Source organism: Myotis nattereri (assembly GCF_964212035.1).
Source record: "Myotis nattereri genome assembly, chromosome: 5".
NCBI classification, from domain to species: Eukaryota; Metazoa; Chordata; class Mammalia; order Chiroptera; family Vespertilionidae; genus Myotis; species Myotis nattereri.
Window position 1 is genome coordinate 32,421,957 of NC_138080.1, and position 18,016 is coordinate 32,439,972.

Genomic DNA, 18,016 nt, shown 5'->3' on the forward strand with positions numbered 1-18,016 from the left:
AGGAGCGTTCAGGTAGAGGGCACTGCAAGTGCAAAGGCGGGGCCGTGGGACCAAGCCAGGCCCAGCTGAGGAGGAATGATAATAACACAGCAATTCCTTAAGCTTCTGAGCACTTGCTGGGCGCTGGTCCTGGAGTTGGAGTTGGAGGAGGGTAAATGATTTAAATCTGCCTCAGCTCTCACAGCACACACTGCAGGCCTCTGTAGCCAGGATGAGTGAGGTGGTTAGAGGAGGGAGCAAGGAGAGCTCAGGCTTTGTCCTGAGGGCACTAGGGAGCCACAGCAGAGTTTAGAGCAGGAGAGGGACCAACCTGATTTATTTTTGTGGTGGCCCCTCTGGCTGCCAGGTGGGGAGTGAATTAACAAGGGCAAAGCGGAGAGGCTTGGAGGCCTGGCAGAGGCTGAACTGGGACCCCCCCTCAGGCTGAATAAGATTGAGAGGCAGGTGCATTGTGGACGGATCTTGAAGGGAGAGCTGACAGGATTGCTACCGACGGGTTGTGGGATGACAGGCATTGGAGTCTCCCCATTTCCAGATTGAGCCACTGGAAGGGACATGTTAACGTGATGGGGTTGGGAGGGACAACAAAGGGTGACGTTGGGTGGGCAGCTGGCCGTCCAGGTTTAGGGTGAGGCCAGGGCTGAGCTAGGGGAAGTCTGGACAAGATCATGTGAGAAGCAGGCACAGGCAAAAGACAGAGGCAACCGGTTCCCCTGCCTTCCCCTTGATTCCTTGCAGGCTATCTTGAGTCCTTCATGCTGCATGTGTCACGGTGTGAATCCCACAGACTAGGAGAGAGGCAGGACCTGTCACTGCCAACATGTAGACTGCGGCCATGACTTCCCAGGTTCTTATAAGAACTCTAGTCCCCTGGCCCCAAACACACTTACTAACTGGGGTCTGGCTGGGGGGAGGGCAGGGAAGAGAGATTCTTCTAAAACCCTCCTAAACTATTTTCCTTTAAGTAAAATAGTTCTACTCAGCAGGTGCTTAATAAACGGATGTGTGTGTGTGCAAAGGGAAATAGCTTTGGATGGGCCCTAGAGAAGCATTAGGCTCACCCCAGAGGGGACAGGGACACTGCCACCTCTTTGTTTATAGGCCTTTTCATCTCCTCCTTTTTACAATAAATGTGCATTCATTTAGCATTAAAATAATGAGGTAAATTAGCAAACTTAAAAAAAAAAAAAGACCCAGAGAAACATCAGGGGCCCTGGGCTTGAGTCCCAGATCAGAGCCTCATGTGCTGTGTGACCCTGGGTCTGTTTCTTAACCTCTCTGAGCCTCATTTCTCCATCTCCTATGGCAGCTGGGAGGGTTAACAGAGTGAACACACAGAAAGGGCTTGGGACAGAGTGCAGCACACAGTAGCACAGGGTTTGGTAAACTACTCCTATAAAGGGCCACATAATAAATATTTTCAGCATTGCAGCCGCAGGTCTTCCATTGCAACATGAAAGCAGCCAGAGGCAATATTTAGTACAGGTATTGCTCAGCAAAAGGAAGCTGTGAGTAATTCCATCGCTGCCCCTCTGTGTCTGTGTTCACTCAGTCCAAAAGATTTATTGAGCACCTACTGTGCACCCAGCAGTGTTAGGTGCCAGATATGCAGGAATCTTATCCTCAGAGAAATGGCATTTTTTGGTCTACTAAGTAAATGATTCAAGGTTTTAGGGATGCTGGATGCATTTTGTTTAAAAATAGGAAGAAGAGTGCTGGCTTGGGCAACACATATACTAAAATTGGAAGGATACAGAGAAAATTAGCATGGCCCCTGTGCAAGGATGACAAGTAAATTCATGAAGTATTTTTTTAAAAAAAGGAGCCCGTCAGGTGTGGCTCAGTGGTTGAGCATTGACCTATGAACCAGGAGGTCATGGTTAGGGCACATGCCCGGGTTGCCCAGTAGGGGGCGTGCAAGAAGCAGCAGATCAACGATTCTCTGGCATCACTGAGGTTTCTAGCTCTCTCTCCCTCTCCCTTCCTCTCTGAAATCAATACAAATTTTTTTTTTTAAAGAAAGAAAATAGGAGGATGGAGAGGGACTGTTGGCAGCATCTCCCCTCCCACAAAACATATACATCTTTCTCAGCCTTAAAACTTTCCAAGGCTCCCACCTCCTTTACATCAAAAGTCAAATTCCTAGCCAAAACCGGTTTGGCTCAGTGGATAGAGCATCGGCCTGCGGACTGAAAAGTCCCAGGTTCGATTCCGGTCAAGGGCATGTACCTGGGTTGCGGGCACATCCCCAGTAGGGAGTGTGCAGGAGGCGGCTGATCGATGTTTCTCTCCCATTGATGTTTCTAACTCTCTATCTCTCTCTCCCTTCCTCTCTGTAAAAAATCAATAAAATATATTAAAAAAAAAAAGTCAAATTCCTTCCCACAACTCTCAAGGCCCTGCCTGGGAGCCCCAAGACCCCAACATCCACACCCCAGACTCAGGCATGCAGGCAGTTGCTTCCTAGAGGTAGTGACACATGAGCTGGGGAAATCAAGTCAGGCAGAGATGGTCGGGAGAAGCAGCCCAAGTAGCAGGGACAGCCCCCCAAAAGATGGGACAAGGCAGGGTGTGTCCTGAACTAGCGCACTGGGCTTGAGTTGACCTTTCACCCTCCAGAGAGGCGGCCACATCACCCAGTCCTCAATCCTCTGCTCAGTGTGCTGCAGCTCCCATCCCGCTGGGGCCACGCCCACTCCTGTACCACTTGCAACCACGGCTGCCATGATGATGCCTCTTCTCCTTCCGCCTCCTTAGCCACCTCTGCCCAGCACCCCTGCCCCTGCTTTGAACCCACCTCACAGCTTGGCTGCTCCGGGACATCCTCTGGGGCCCTTGGACTCCAGGGGACGTTTCACACTGGGCTCTGTGCAGGCCCCAAAAGCCCACTCCTCCTCTATCCCTGCGTCATAGATCCCTTTCCCTCCCTCTAGCCCTGACTTCAGCTCAGGCCTGTGTCTCCCACCCAGAAGGGGCCAAGGAGGTGTAAGCTAAACATGAGAGAGACTGTATCCCAGAAGAAAAGGGGCTCGAGCTTCCCCCCCCCGCCCAGCTGTATAACCCCAACCCTCGGGCCCAGCTAGGCCAGGCCCTTTACAGAGCAGCATGCCAGAGCCCCGACTCCTGCTGTCTTCCTGGCCTGTTCCATGGCCCTGGGATCCCCAGCCTTCACAGGTAAGGGGAATGGGAACCTGATGGGGCTACCCAGCTCTGGCTGGTTCAGCATTGGTCCATCTACAGATCAGCAGAACCCAAACTCACTCCCCAGGAGGGCTTGTGTCCTCTGCACCTGGGAATTCTCAGAAAAGAAATTAATATGACCATGAATCAATCTCCTCAACATATAAAGAGCTCTAACAAATTAATAATAAAAGTAGGGCCCTAGCTGGTTTGGCTCAGTGGATAGAGCATCGGCCTGAAGTCTGAAGGGTCCTGGGTTCATTCCAGTTAAGTGCACATGCCCAGGTTTCGGGCTCGATCCCCAGTAGGGGGCATGCAGGAGGCGGCCAATCAATGATTCTCTCTCATCATTGATGTTTCTATCTCTCTCTCCCTCTCTTTTCCTCTCTGAAATCAATAAAGATATTTTTTAAAATATATTTTATTGATCTTAGAGAGGAAGGGCGAGGGAGAGAGAGATAGAAACATCAATGATGAGAGAGAATCATTGATCGGCTGCCTCCTGCGTGCCCCTTACTGGGGATTGAGCCCGCAGCCTAGGCATGTGCCCTTGGCTGGAATCGAACCTGGGACCCTTCAGTCCACAGGCCAATGCTCTACCCATTGAGCCAAACCAGCTAGGGCAATAAAAATATTTTTTTTATAAAAAAATAATAAAAGTAAGTGTTTGGTAAAGGGCGCCATTATTATCATTATTATTGCTATCATCATTGTCACTGCTGTTGTTGCGTCTGCTCTGACTGGGAAAGCCACCCAAGTCCTCCATGGGAAGAACAGTCAAGGACTATAGCCCAAGAGTTCTGGGCTCATGACCACCTTCCAGGCAGCCCCAAACAAACCAGACTCCCCTCTCTGCACCTCAGGTTGGAAAATGGAAATATCGACCCCCATCCAGCCCATTTTGCAGGGCTTCTGGGAACTTGGTTAGTGGGGACCATGAAGGACAGTTGTCTGTTTCACAACTGCTCATCAGATGGGAAGGAAATGGGCCTGGCTGTGGTAGAACTGGCCCCTGGCAGGAGCAATAGGAGCTGTCCTGAGGCTGCAACCCTGGCCTCTCACTCCTTCTCTGTGCCTCAGTTTCCCCATCTGTAGCATGGGGATAGAAACAATACCGACATCCTCGGGTCACTCCAGAACTAAATGAGGTTCCACACACCTGCAGCTTCAGTGATGCTTATACCAACCCCCTCAAAGGTGTGTGGTTGGGGACAGACGCTGGATAAACTGAAGCACAGAGAGGGTAAGTGACCTCCAGGGCCCCAGGGACTGGTGGAGCCAGGGTATGCCTGGGCAGGCAGACCCCTGCTCCCCCCACTGCTGTTTCCTCCTGTGCAATTATGATCAACAACCCCAAGGCCGTCAAATCATCGGTTTCCCACTATCACCAGCTCAGATCTGAGCGTTGCTGGTGGGGCCTGAAGGGGCCTCCAACCACAGACCACAGCTGAGTTCCCCCTTTCCAGGCCGTTGGGTGAGGGTAGGTGCCTTGGTCCTCAAAGCTCTCAGGGAGACTTCAGCCTTGAGAAGTCTGGGGCCATGGGGCCTGGGGCAGAGGGCTGGGACCAACTTTTGCTGACTATGGCCACTGCTCTGATGATGTCCATGAGGCTTCCAGGTAAGGACCTCCAGGAGTCCCCATATAGAGGGGACTCCCCAGGTACCCCAAGGGCCCCTCCCAGGCTCACCCCAGAAAATGCTGAGGTACCCCACACTTGGGCCCTGACTTGGTTCAGCTACACAACCCCTGGCTGCTCTTCCTCTAGGGCCTCTCCAGGCAATGGGGTGGGAGGCCCAGCTGAGATCTTGACCAGGCGCAGGTGTAGGCGCAGGCCCAAGTTTTCTGGGGTCCAGTCCTCCTCCTGGCACATTCAAGGGCCTGCTCTGGGCTCCTTGTCACTCACTCTGTGTCCTTCTGCGTTTCTCTTTCTATCTCTGTCTCTCTCTATCTCCAACTCTTTATCCCTCAACTCGACCCCCATTCCACCCAGTGCCTAAGCTGCCTCCATTAACCCATCTGCTGCCCCTCCCAACATACCCCTCCTCCCCTCTGCAGGCTCCTGGGGGGCTAGGATCATTGGGGGCCGAGAGGTGACCCCGCACTCCCGTCCCTACATGGCATCGGTGAGCTTTGAGGGCCAGCATCACTGCGGTGGCTTCCTGCTCCGTGCCCGCTGGGTGGTCTCAGCTGCCCACTGCCTCATTGACAGGTGAGCCCACCTGGGGGTCCCCCTCCTGCTTGCTGCCACTGGGGGCCCCAGAATGCTCTGGCTAAATTTCAGGGGTGGGAGTGGGGAGGGGTGTTCCTGGTGTGGGCATTGCTACATTCCAGATGGGGGAAGGGTTGGGATGGCCAGATCCCACCCCCTTCCCTGGGGGTCTCTTGCAGGAGGAGGCATTTCTGGGGCCAGCTTTATGGGACAACAAAGGGGAAAAGTGGGACCACCCCCACCTTGTCAAGGATCCTCCATGATAATAAGAAGATGTTATCATCGCTGTGCTGGGTTTATAATCTACCTATACGTATAAAAGCCTAAGCGACCAAACGACCTGTCGCCTGGTCGCTATGACATGCACTGACCACCAGGGGGCAGACGCTCAATGCAGGAGCTGCCCCCTGGTGGTCAATGTGCTCCCACAATGGGAGCGCCACTCAGCTGACCCATGGGTGCCAGAAGCAGGGCTCACGGATGGGGACTGACTGGGCTTGAGCCGGTGGCAGGCACGTGGGGCCAGGATGAGTGGGAGTGGGCAGGCAGGAGTGGCAGATGGCATTGGACTGCCAGTTTCGGCACAATCCCCACAGCCCACAGCGAGGACCCCACCAGTGCATGAATCCATGCACCGGATCCCTAGTAATAACATTAACATTGAAATTATTGAAAAAAGAAAATTTCCTCCACCTTTCTAGGTTCTTCCAGATGGCCTGATAATTAAATCTACATGAGACAGTTTAACAAAGGAAAATAATCAAATTTAATGCATACATACATGTGGATGACCCACATACATGAGGGAGTCAGAGCCCCCACATCCATGAGAGGTTCAGGAACAGAAAGGACAGATGAGGTATCTATGTCACCTGAGCTATGGATGAGGCATCAGCGGGAAGAAGGGTCATCCTCAAGGCCTTTAGAAGCTTGCCCTGCCCTCCAGATAGGTGATAAAACGTTATCTTTGGTGGTAACTCTCATTATGGGCCAGGCCCCCAATTTAGACTCATGTAGGTGGTTAAGCAAGAGGTAGAAGTTTCTTTTGAGCCCAGAGGGTCTTGATGGCCTTCAGCTCAAAATAATCCACATGTCAGTCTGGCCAGTGTGGCTTAGTGGTTGAGCTTCGATCTATGAACCAGGAGGTCATGGTTTGATCCCCAGTCAGGCACATATCTGGGTTGCAGGCTCGATATCCAGTAGGGGGCGTGCAGGAGGCAGTCGATCAATGATTCTCTCTCATCGTTGATGTTTCTCTCTCTCCCTCTCCCTTCCTCTCTCTGAAATCAATTAAAAAAAAAAAATCCCAATGCTAAAGGGGCACATCTTGGGGAGGCATGTCCTGAACCTCCTCAGAGATAATGTTATAATTGAGGTGGGAATTATAATAAATATAAAAATATTCAATTCGTCCTAAATATAGCTTAGTTATTAGAATTAGTATTGCGATATTAGCATTAATACTGTAATTGAGGTGGGAATGAAGCATAATTATTATCACAGGGTTGACATCAAGGTTAAGTGGGTTGCCGTGCACCAGTTTTGCCAATGGGGCTACCAAAGCCTGTGCTAGGCAGCCCTACCCCGGTCTCCCTCACTATACCCCTCCCCACTGCAGAGACCCACGAACAGTCCGGGTGGTGCTGGGGGCTCACAACATTCGCACCTCGGAGCCCACCCAGCAGGTGTTCAGCGTCTCAGCTGTCATCAGGCACCCTGACTACCAGCCCACAACCCACGCCAATGACATCTGCCTGCTGCAGGTGAGCTTCACGGGGAGGAACACTGGATGTAAGTCTGACCTGTCCCCGCTACTCCCATGATGACTGAACCTGTTTTAAAATAGCTGAAGGATCCTGAAACACCTGAGTCAGGTGAAGTCTTTGCTCAAATGTCCCCTTCTCAGGAGACCTTCTTTGATGACCCCCTCATCCTGCAACCTGCCCCTGTCCTGCTGTTCCTTCTCCCTGTTCCACCTTTCTTATGTCCAGCACGACTGTCACCTGCTAGCAGCACCTGCACATTTGCTGCTTCACCATTGTTCACTGCCTCCTCTGGACCTGAGGGCAGGGATTTTTGCCGCGTTTATGACCGTTCATGGCTCACAGCAGGTGCTCAATGTTCAGGCTGGCAGGGGGAACAAACGGGGCACTAGGGCCACGAAAGACCTCAAGTCCCTGCTACTTGGGCCCTTCCTGGGGCTTTCTGGCCAGGAAGTGGCTTCACCCATAAATGTGAATTTCCCTCTGCTTCCCCATGGGGTGTGTCCTTTACAACTACCCCCCTGCAGTTCCTACCCAGGCACCCCAAATTCAACTCCAGGAACCCCCAGGGCCTCTGTTTCAAAGGGAGAATGCCCCAAACTTGCCCTCCAAATGTGTTGAAAAGTTAAAAGGGGGAGATACTCAATATGACTGGATGGATCCCGGGGAACAGGAAGGTCAGGGTTATGGGGTTCTCTTGGCAAATAAAAGGGGGGCAGTGGATGTCAGCAGCCAACGCCTGGATTTTACTCACCTTTGGAACCCCAAAGCTTGGAACCCACTGCTCTGAGTCACCCATCCCATTGTGCAGATGGGGAAACTGAGGTTGGGGTGGTCAGGGATGTGCCCAAGGTCAGGGGGTGTGTACCAAAATTAGGGGCCCATGTCATTCATTCCAAAACTGTTGATTGAGTGCCAGCTGTGTGCCCGTCAGCAGGGACACAGCCAGGAACAAGCCATGGGGCTGACCCCTTTAAAGCCTTCAGTCTAACCGGGTGGCAGCTGGATAAACTGGCCATGACAGGGGCACGTGGTTGCCCAGAGGAGGCACTGGCCCTAGCCTGGGAGTCTTGGAGAGCTTCCTGGAGAAGGTGGTGTCTAAGCTGAGACCTGAAAGTTGGATAAGAAGGTGCTCCAGGTGGGGGGTACAGTATGAGCAAAAGTGTGGGGGTGGGCCCAGGACATGACAGTAAATTTATTCTGGCTAGGGGGGCGGAATTAATGGGGGGCAAGCATTTTCTTCCAAGGGCAATAAAGGAGCAATGGGAGGGCTTAGAGCAGGGAAGGAGATGCTGTTTAGAAAGACCATTTGGGTTGAGTGGGTAAGGGCTGATGGACAGGGGGCATGTGGTGGCAAAAGCAGTGGGCCTTCTGACAGCCATTGCTTTCTCTCCATAAGGCCAAGAGATCAGGTGTCACAGGTGGGTAAACTGAGGCAGGAGCAGTGGTGATGGTTTGGGTGGTCCAAAACTCGGTGTTCTCCCTGTAGCTGAACAGCTCTGCCATCCTGGGTCCTGCAGTGGGGCTGCTGAGGCTGCCCCAAAGGGGCACCAGGCCACCCAGGGCCGGGACGAGGTGCCATGTGGCCGGCTGGGGCTCTGTGTCCAACTTTGAGGACTTGCCACCTGGGCTGATGGAGGCCGAGGTCCGCGTGCTGGGCCTGGACGTCTGCAATAGCTCCTGGAAGGGCCAGCTCAGCCCTGCCATGGTCTGCACCCAGAGTGGGGACCGACGGCGGCGAGGCTTCTGCTCGGTAAGATATTCGTTGTCCGTCCCTCCCACTTACCACATGGGGGGACCAAGGCTCACAGAGAAGGGTCAGAGCTGGGCAGAGCCTTGGGAACCAAGTCCAGCTTACCCTAGACCAGACCATGTATGGCTATGCCGTGCACAAAGAGCTACAGATTTGTGTATTTATAAACAGGATCCAGTACAGGCAGTAACAGATCTCCAGGAAGGAGCTCCTGCTCCTAATACCCTGGCCCTGGTGCAGAGGAAGAAACTCAGCCTGAAGGACTTTTGTTTTAGGCAAGAGAGTCCAATGGTTCAAAACACAGGTTCTGGAGCCCAACTGCCTGGGCCCAAGTCCAGACTGTGCCACTTTCCAGGCCTTGGAAAAGTCGCTTCACCTCTCTGGACCTCACTCCATCCTCTCTATCTATATAGAACTGCCACTCAGAGGAGCAGAGCTAATTCCAGATGACAATTAGGGTGCTAGGACCAGGAGGGGAGGGGAGGGGAGGAAGCAGGAGTTTTAGGGTGACTATTCAGAAGGCTTCTCTGAGGAGAGCACCTTTGAGCTGAGACTTGAAGGAGCCTTAAGATCTGAGGGAAGGCGTGACAGGCAGAGAGACAGTCACAGGGCTGCCATGCACAGCTGTTCAGGTCTGTACTGCACAAACAGCTGCAGAATTCTATGTTTATACAAGCAGTGTCCAGTAGGGGACAGTAACAGATCTCAAAGACACGCGGAAGCTTAGTGGCTGATGAAGCTTGGCTTGCTCTAGGAAGAGCCAGGAAGGCTGGTGTGGCTGGAACCAGATGAGTGAGGGAGAGAGATGTGGGCAGGATCCTAAGGGTCTTGAAGGCTGAGGTGAGGGTTTAAGAGCACTCGGGGGTCGTGGAAGGATTTTGAGGGCAGGAAAGGGTCCTGGTGGGCATTACATGTAGAAGCTCCTTCAGGCAAAGTGAGGCTGAGAGAAGAACCCCTGAGCTCACCTTTCCCTTCATCCCCCAGGCGGACTCCGGGGGGCCCCTGGTGTGCAGGAACCTGGCCCATGGCCTCGTTTCCTTCTCTGGCCTCTGGTGTGGCGACCCCAAGACCCCAGATGTATACACACAGGTGTCTGCTTTTGTGACCTGGATCTGGGGTGTGGTTCGGCAGCGACCCCACAGCCCCCAACTCAGCTCCTCACCCAGGACCACTGGGGACCCCCCAGGAGCTTCCTGAACCACAGCAGCACGGTGTACCCAAATGAGATGACAACCGATGCAAACAGTTCTGGCCTGGAAGATTCTGTGGCTGGGGCAGGGGGTCCACAGAACCTTCCAGGGAGCTTAGAGGGTGGGTGGGCATAAATTCCAACAAAAAGGGCCAGAATATCTGAATAAAATGTTAACTGACAACCAGACATGATGGTCTACCCACATCCCTTGAGTTTCTTCTTGGCCTCAAGGTGGCTGAGGGTCCAGATGAGCCACTTCCTCCCTTGGTCGCCTTTCTCTTCCACCCACTCCCACCACCACTCTACCTGTCTCAGCCCTCTCCCTGGGTGCTGCCCACTGCCCAGAGCTAGACACTGAGGCCAAGATGGACAGTGGCTGCCGCAAGGACATATGCTCATGCTCTTCCAGATGCGTCTAGAGCCCCCACTTACTACCCTAATAGTAACCCAGGCTCCAGACTAGTAACCCCCTACCAAAGTGGGCAGCACAGAGGCTGAGAGAGAGTAGACCAGGAATTGACCCCAAGTGGCTTTTTACAATCTTTATTTCTTTGGTGAGGCAGGACCCCAGGGCGGGGAAAATTGCCTGATTGGGTGGCTTGGGCAAACTCACCTACTCAAGGACACTTTTCTGGGTGACATAGGTAAGGCACTTCCTGGGGGCTGGGAGAGGGTGGGCACACTGCCCCCTGAGCTCCTTGCCCCAAACTTGAGGAGCTGAATTCCCATATCGGGTCTGATCCTCTGGTCTACACAAAGGCACAAGGAGGTGGCATTGAGTGACAGCCCAGGAATGCAGGGAATTGGCCCTAGGCTGGGGTTGAGACCCCTAAGCCTAGCTGGTGGGCAATGAGGGTTCACCTAGGAACTGGGCCTGGAGACCCAAGGGTGGGCCTCATGATACCAAGGGGTCCTGTGTCTGGACCTCACCTGTGGACGGGTCAGCAGGCACTAGGGGTGCTGTTCAGACACGTAGCTCCAGGAGGCCAGGTGTGCAGTGGGCCTTGGTGTCTATATCCCACCGGATGAGTAGGGGCTCCTGGGCCCCAGGAGATCTCACCCGAAGTGGATTGGGCCCTGTTCTGAGCTAATGCTGAGCTGAGGCCTATGTCAGGAGGCACAGACAGTGCCTCCCTGACAAGGGGATAAGCTGGGCTTTTCTCAGGGGCCTTTACAGGACCTACTGGGTACGTGGAGGCAGTGGGGAAGGAAAGCCCTGAATACTTGGGTTGGTAGGGGACAGACTGCTTCCTTGACCTGTCCGGGGTTCTGAGCATGTTCTGAGGTCCATGTATATGCACCCAGGTTGTGGACCCCTCCCATCCCTTGGTTTCTGTTCTAGAAGGCTAGGGTGCCTTTTCATTAATTGCTGGCAGAGAACTCTCAGTCCTCTCAGTGGCAGTGATAATTAATAGCTATTCCCGAGGGAACAGAAGCAGGGTCCTCTTGAACAGTAGTAGGGTGTTTGGGGTGGAGGGTTCCCCTACCAGCACTGCTCCCAGGCCTCCTCCCACCAATTCTTCCAAGATATGGTTGGGGGGAAGGGTCCAGGGCTCCCGCAAGTGGTCCGGTCCTGGCTCTGGGGAGTGTCCATGGGACATAAATTAGGCTTTGCTCTGGCAATAAATAAAATGGGGGAGGCCTTGAACGCCAGGCCCAGGCCACCCTGTTAAGTCACACAAAGTTCTCCTCTTCTTCCTCCGACTCAACATCTGCTGGCTCAGGGGTGCCTGCTGAGTAGGAGGGACGAACAGAGAAATGGGGGTACGGAGAGGGGCTGGGGCCTACAGCCCACCACTGCTCCCCGCTCCGCCCCGCACCTGCGCAGCTGCCCGGGTGTCGCACGCCAATGGAACGGCCCAGGAAGCAGGTGGCCTGGCGGAGGTGGCACGAAGACATGTAGGTGACGTTGTTGTTGCCGCAGAGTTCCTGGCCAGGGCTGGAGGGCGCGGGGCAGGGCGCAGAGCGACACATCACGCAGTGGGCACTGCCTGTCTGGTCCACCACGCACGACTGTGGCCGCTGGCACACCACGTGCGCGCAGGACTCTGTGGATAGGGCGCCAGGGCGGGTCAGGGGCGCCACCTGGAGGACGAACCCTGCCCACAACACTGAGGGCACCCTCAGGCCCGCCTCCTCGGTTGTAGCAGAAGCCCAATCCCTTCAACGAGACCTCGCCCACAGCCCAAGTCCACCCTCAAGCCCCGTCCCCTCTTATTGCACTCTCAAGCCCCTGAGTCACGCACCCATACTTCTCACCCCACGTGAGCCCCAGAACTCCTTTCCAAACTTCCACCGTACTCTTCCTTATTCTCGATCCCACAAAGACCCAATCCACTGACGCTTTCCCAGCAACATAAAGACTCCCTTTATTAGACTCCGCCCACGACCTCGCCACCTAGGCCCCGCCCACCACAAGCCCGGCCCCAACTCTCAAGACCTCTACCTACACCGCTAGGCACAACGCACCGGAGGCCCCGCCCTCCCGCAGGCCCCGCCCCCCGCACTGCGGCCCGGGTACGGAGGCGCCCGCCCGGTGGCTCCACCCCCAGAAGGCCCCGCCCCAACGTACTGCGGCAGCGGCCCCTGTACATGACGCGCAGGTCTGGGTGGCCGCGGCAGCGCGCTGCGCGCAGCTCGCACTCGTCACGGTAGGTGGCGCCGTCGGAGCCGCAGACCTGTAGGCGCGCCGGGAGCTCCTCGCAGTCCGGGGTGCACTCGCAGCGCGGGCGGCCCCCCAGCATGCGGCACGCCTTGCCGGGGCCGCACTCCACGCCCTCGCACGAATCTGCGGACACAGGACGTGCGCCCGTGGGCTGGGGCTCGTGGCCGTGGCCAGAGGTCTTCTGAGTCCACGGCGCCTCGCCCCCTTTTCTGAGGGCTAGCGGCCGGGCCGGAGTGGGGGGCTGTCCGAAGTCGGGGCGCACGGCGAGGATACTGAGTCGGGGTCGGGGTGCGGGTCGGTTGTGGGAGAGATTCAGCCACTGTCCTGGTGGGCGCCTGGGGCTGGGGGCTGTGTCTGGAGGCGGGGCTCAGTGTGGGCGGGAAGGGCGTCTCTGCCCCAATCTTGGGGTCCAGCCCGCGCTACTGACGTCTGTTCCCTGACTCGACTCGCGTTTCTGGGCAGGCCGGCGGGAGGCCCTGCTGCGTCAGCCCGGGGGTAGGGTGGGGGGCTCCACCCCATCCAGGCAGTGTCCTTGCCCCATGCCTGCCAGAACCTCCCCAGAGGAGGGGACAGGGAGGGCGGGGCGTTGGCGCCTGGCATGAGGCTCACTTCCTGGGGAGCGGGCCTCTGAACTGGGAGTTACCCACCCCTCGCAGCCCCATTTCTCAGGTAGGGAAACAGGTCTGACCAGGGGAAGTCTGCCTCTTGGGTCCCTGCCCCTATTCAGGCCCCGTCCTTTGGAAATGCAAATCAGACCCCACTAATGGCTGCTCCTGCCTCTCAGGCTCTCCCAGGCTCATTGCAGCCTCCCAACCACTGTACGAGGTCATGCTGCTTGGAAAATTGAGGCCCCTCACTGCTGTGAGTGGAGAAGAGCCAGGAGCACCTCAGCATAGCTCCAGGCCAGATCCTGGATGGACACTCCCCCCCCCCCCCGCCCCCCCAACCCCAACAACTCAGTTCTGTTGCTGGTGGGTCTGGAGGGCAGACTCCGAGCCAAGTTTACACTCTAGCCTCAGTTTCCCTGTGTACAGAGTGGGGCTGATGGGGGAACCCACCTTACAGGATAAGTGGATGCTACTACTAAGAGAATGCACTGCGCCCCCACATTGGTTACCCATGCCAGGGCATGTGGGCTGCACCTGGGCGCCGACCGCCCACATACACATCTGGAAATGTTCTGCCTGTGTGGCTTCATACAAGAGGGAGAAGTGGGGGCTGAGTTCCTGTCCCCAAGGCCAGAATGGGGGGTGGGGTCCTGGACCATCTCATGTCCAGGCCAGGCATTTTTTTGAAGTCTGTCCTCCTCCCAGAAGCCAAAGGGGGTTCTAGAGTGAGCCAGGGTACATGGTGTTGACTTTAGGACCACCCAGCCAGGCTGGTCTGGGATTAATCACATCTCAGAGCTCAGCCAGGCTCCTCAGCTTGGCCTTCTTCAGGTCTGCAGCCCTCAGCTCCAGCCTCCTCCCTGCTCCCCTGCCCTGACCCCACCCACCAGGACTCCATCCCAGGCTATGGTCTCTGCTGATGCTCCCCCCACCCGCCCCCCTACTTTCTACAGCTGTAAACTCCTAATCATTCCCCAACACCCTGTCTCTAATGCCCACCTCCTTCAAGTCATGTCCCTTCTAGGTCCCTGCAGGTTCAGCCCTGACCACAGGGGTGTGGGAGAGCCCTTGAAGAACTCCTTGTTGGATGGAGGAGGCAGCATTTCTCAGAACATGGTCCAGAAGGCCCATGATTACTAAACATGCAGCTGGGGTCCACCACAGTTCCCTGGAATCTGTGGGGTTAAGGGCAGATAAAGATAGTTGGGACACTGAGTGTGGGGTCACAAACCAGAAGGGCCCATCAGGAAAATCTACTTTCCCAGGAGCTAGTTGTGAGTTGAGTATACTTCCACCAGGTGGGGTGCAGGTGGGAAAGGCCATCCTGGCAGAGGGCTTGGGATAAGTAAAGGCCCCGAGGATGGAAACCAAGCTGGGGAGTCCTCAGAGCTTCTTCCTGAATCCTCAACTGAGGGAAGCTGAGACCGGGATCCCCTCCACAACTGCGCCTCTCAGCAGCCTCAACTTCCTCCTGCATACCCCCAAGACGGGGAGCTCACTTCCAGCAGGTCCACCTTCGACTATAGTGACCTTGGATTGTGGCTGACGCCTGGGGTCTCACCTTTGCAGGGGAGGCAGTGGACAAGGCCCAAGAAGCCCAGGAGGCTGATCTTGTTCCCTGGGTGGGTGAGGTTGGACCAGGCAGTGTCAATGTTGCCAGAGGCACAACACTCAGCCTGGCTCACATCGGTCTTCAGCACCAAGCTGCAGGTGGCCTCTTTGCCCTGCTGGAGCCAGCAGACACCACCTGTGGACCAGGAGGGCAGTTCCTATGGGACCAGAGGTGCCCTCCTGTACCATTCCTGACACCCAAGCCTGGACCTTCCACCCAGCTCCCAGCCCTGGGGATGCATACAGTTGGTACTCAGTAATTCCTAAGAGGGTGATCTACTCCCATCCTGGGAAGGAGGAGCTCCAGATCCTTTTGGGATCCTCCTCTCTGAGCCTCACCCTCCAACTACTCCACCACGAACCCCTAGCCAACCCCCAACCATCCTGGAAGCTCTCCTCTATCCACGCACCCCCCTCATCTCCCCCCCTACCCACCCAGGCCTGGCATCCTGCCCAATCAAACACCCAGAGCTGGATGTGTCAGGGTCAGCAGGCTCTGGAGCTGCCTCTACTGCCTCTGCCCTTTGTCTAAACAGCAGCCGAGGGCATGCAGAACCCCCTCTCCTTGCAGCACTGCGCCCGCCCCCCCATCACCCCCCCCATCGCTGGCCTGCCTCTTACTCACTCCAAGTTGGGAACATTCCCTTTGCATGAGCTCACTGTCTCCCCGGGGACATGGCCTTCGGGGAGGGGGCTCCACTCTCCCTCCCTTCCCTCCATGCAGGGCTGGATGGAGCTGCTGGGTATGGGGGGGCGGGGGGGTAGATGGCCTCAGTTTCTTCACCCTTAAATGGGGGTAGGAATAGCCATGGCCCCCATCCCAGAGAGCTCACTGGTTCCCAGGTGCTGTACTGAGTGCCTCCCAGGGACCAACTCTGGGAAGTCAGCACCTGGTGCTCATAAAACGGGAAACAGACCAAGAGTGGTCTCCCAGTGAGTGGCAGGTAGGATGTTCCAATGACCCCTCTGCCTAAGCCAGACGCAGGGAAAATCTGAAGCCCCTGCTGGAGGTCCTGGGTCCGGCCACCTAGCCCTGCCTCTCTGAGGTGTCAGGACCCAGATAGCACGGCTTCCAGTTCTGGCTCTGCCACTTACAAACTGTGTGATCCCATACCTCAGTTTCCCCCACCTGGAAAACAGTCATGATGAGTTCCCACACCATTGGACTGTTATATGGATTCAGGGAGGTAAGAGGTAGACACGAAGCGCTCAATAACTATCAGTCCTTGTGACTACTATTAATCATCATTGTGAGAGTCACATCTGTTCTGACCTCCTGATTACCCTCTTTCAGGCCCTTTGGGGCTGGGGGAGGGGGAGCCCCAAGACCTCCCGGATTCAATCTGCAGCGGCCCCTGGTCATCGCCCTCCACCTCCCAGCTGCAGCCGCCGCTACGACCCCCAACATTCCCCCATCCGCATTCCGGGCAGGCCCACGTGGGTGGTCCACCCCACCCGCCTTTTCCGGCCACCCCACTCACCGGGCGAGGGGTCCCCCGAGCCTACGGAGCCCACGAAGCCCACGGCCCAAGCCAGGGCCCCCCAGGGCAGTGGCCACAGTGGCCCGGGCGCCCTGGGACGCATGGCGAACACAGAGACGGCAGCGGCGGCAGCGGCCCCCGCGTCGGACCGGGACGCGCAGGCGGGCAGCAGGGAGGGCGGCGGCACCGACTTCCCAGTGCTCCGGGCCGGCGCTCCCTATAAAGGTCCCGCGGGCGGGGCCGGGCCGGGGCGGGGCGCGTGAATGGCGGGGCACGAGGCAGAGTCGTGCGCGATGTGTGCAGGGGCTGGGCCTGGCCACCGGGGGTGGCGGCTAGTGGGTGGTGGCCCGACCTGGGAGCCTTCGTATGGCTGTAGCGAAGGCAAGGGGGCCAAATTGTGATCGTGGTGTGAGTTCGAGGCGTCACCGTGAGTTTGGGGCTCTTCAGCTGAAGGGCTGTGGCTGAGCTAACCGGTTACTCATGGGGAGTGTGTACCACCTCGTGGATTGCATGTGGTCACTTGCATGGCTCATATGAGATCCTCCCCTCCCTATTCTGCCCCATACCCACACTGGGGGACCTCAGCCCCAGACTGGCTGCTCACACCCCAGGCCGCCACCTAGCTCCTGGCTGCTCTAGCCAGTGGGCACAGCTGGGTGTGAGCAAGTGTTTTGGGGAGGGGAGGAGCTGGGGCTGCAGGGAGAGACCAGGGACACAAATGGTCCCAACATCACTGACTGCAATAATCATAGCATCAGACTTCCAAAGTGCCTACCGTGTGCCTATTCTTTGCCCCTCACACCCTGGGAGACTGTGCAGCCCCTCCCAGACCTCTGCAGAGGTGTGCCCGGGCCACACTCACAATAACTTACTGTCTTAGGGGAATTCCCTCCTCTCTGCTCAGGTTCTGTGCCTTGGAACCTTGGGTGTCCCTCAGTTTATGATGGGTGTCCATCCGTGTGGACCTGGGAAGTGAGTCCACAGGGGCCTTGGTGCAGCCAGATCCTCTTCCTGTTTTGGAACTGATCCCTTCTACCTTGGGGGCCTCCCAAATTGTTCAGGGCGCCCTCAAAGTGCTCATGGGTTCTGTGCAGCTCCTCTGTGTTGGTGCTTCTAAGAAATAATGAATGACCACCTCCTGGTGGCAGGGACTGTTGTAGGGTGCTGGGCTACCAGGGTGACCAAGGCAGGCCCAATCTTGTCTTCACTGAGCTCATGGTTTGTAGGGGCCATAGCCAATAAAACACAAAGACACATAAATTGATATATAACTTCAAAGAGTGGTAAATGCTTTCAGGAAAAATTTAAAAATGGAGAAAAACTGGGTATCTCCCAGGGCCACATCTGCCTCATCACCCCCCATTCCTGCATCTGCCTCCTCTTCAGGTGTGGACATGGAGCGTCCCTGTGGCCACATAGCACAGCACCTGTCCTGCATGCTCAATACTTTCTGCCATCAGATGCCAAGTCCAGACCTCTTCCTCCACCTTAGCTGCCGGCCTGACCCATATCCTCCAGCCAGCGGCCAAGGGCTACGTTACTGCCCAGCGGCA

General features: G+C 56.1%; 2 protein-coding genes across 3 annotated transcripts; one reads left to right on the plus strand and one right to left on the minus strand.

The window, feature by feature from the left end:
• Positions 1 to 4,719: 4,719 nt before the first annotated feature.
• On the plus strand, positions 4,720 to 10,103 carry PRSS57 (serine protease 57; the record flags this gene model as incomplete). The annotated part of the gene is made up of 5 exons (XM_081092735.1): positions 4,720 to 4,798; positions 5,237 to 5,390; positions 7,009 to 7,153; positions 8,643 to 8,906; positions 9,891 to 10,103. The coding sequence occupies 5 exons, from the start codon at positions 4,720 to 4,722 to the stop codon at positions 10,101 to 10,103; spliced, it is 855 nt and encodes a 284-aa protein (XP_080948861.1).
• A 523-nt stretch (positions 10,104 to 10,626) lies between these two features.
• FSTL3 (follistatin like 3) lies at positions 10,627 to 16,566 on the minus strand (the record flags this gene model as incomplete). 2 transcript variants are annotated; one of them, XM_081093485.1, is made up of 5 exons in its annotated part: positions 10,627 to 11,831; positions 11,919 to 12,146; positions 12,671 to 12,886; positions 14,933 to 15,118; positions 16,464 to 16,566. In XM_081093485.1, 5 exons carry the CDS (start codon positions 16,564 to 16,566, stop codon positions 11,773 to 11,775), a joined length of 792 nt encoding a protein of 263 aa, XP_080949611.1. In that variant the 3' UTR covers positions 10,627 to 11,772. The 2 variants fall into 2 exon arrangements, with proteins under 2 accessions (XP_080949611.1, XP_080949610.1); XM_081093484.1 differs by having other exon boundaries at positions 10,627 to 12,146.
• Positions 16,567 to 18,016: the final 1,450 nt, after the last annotated feature.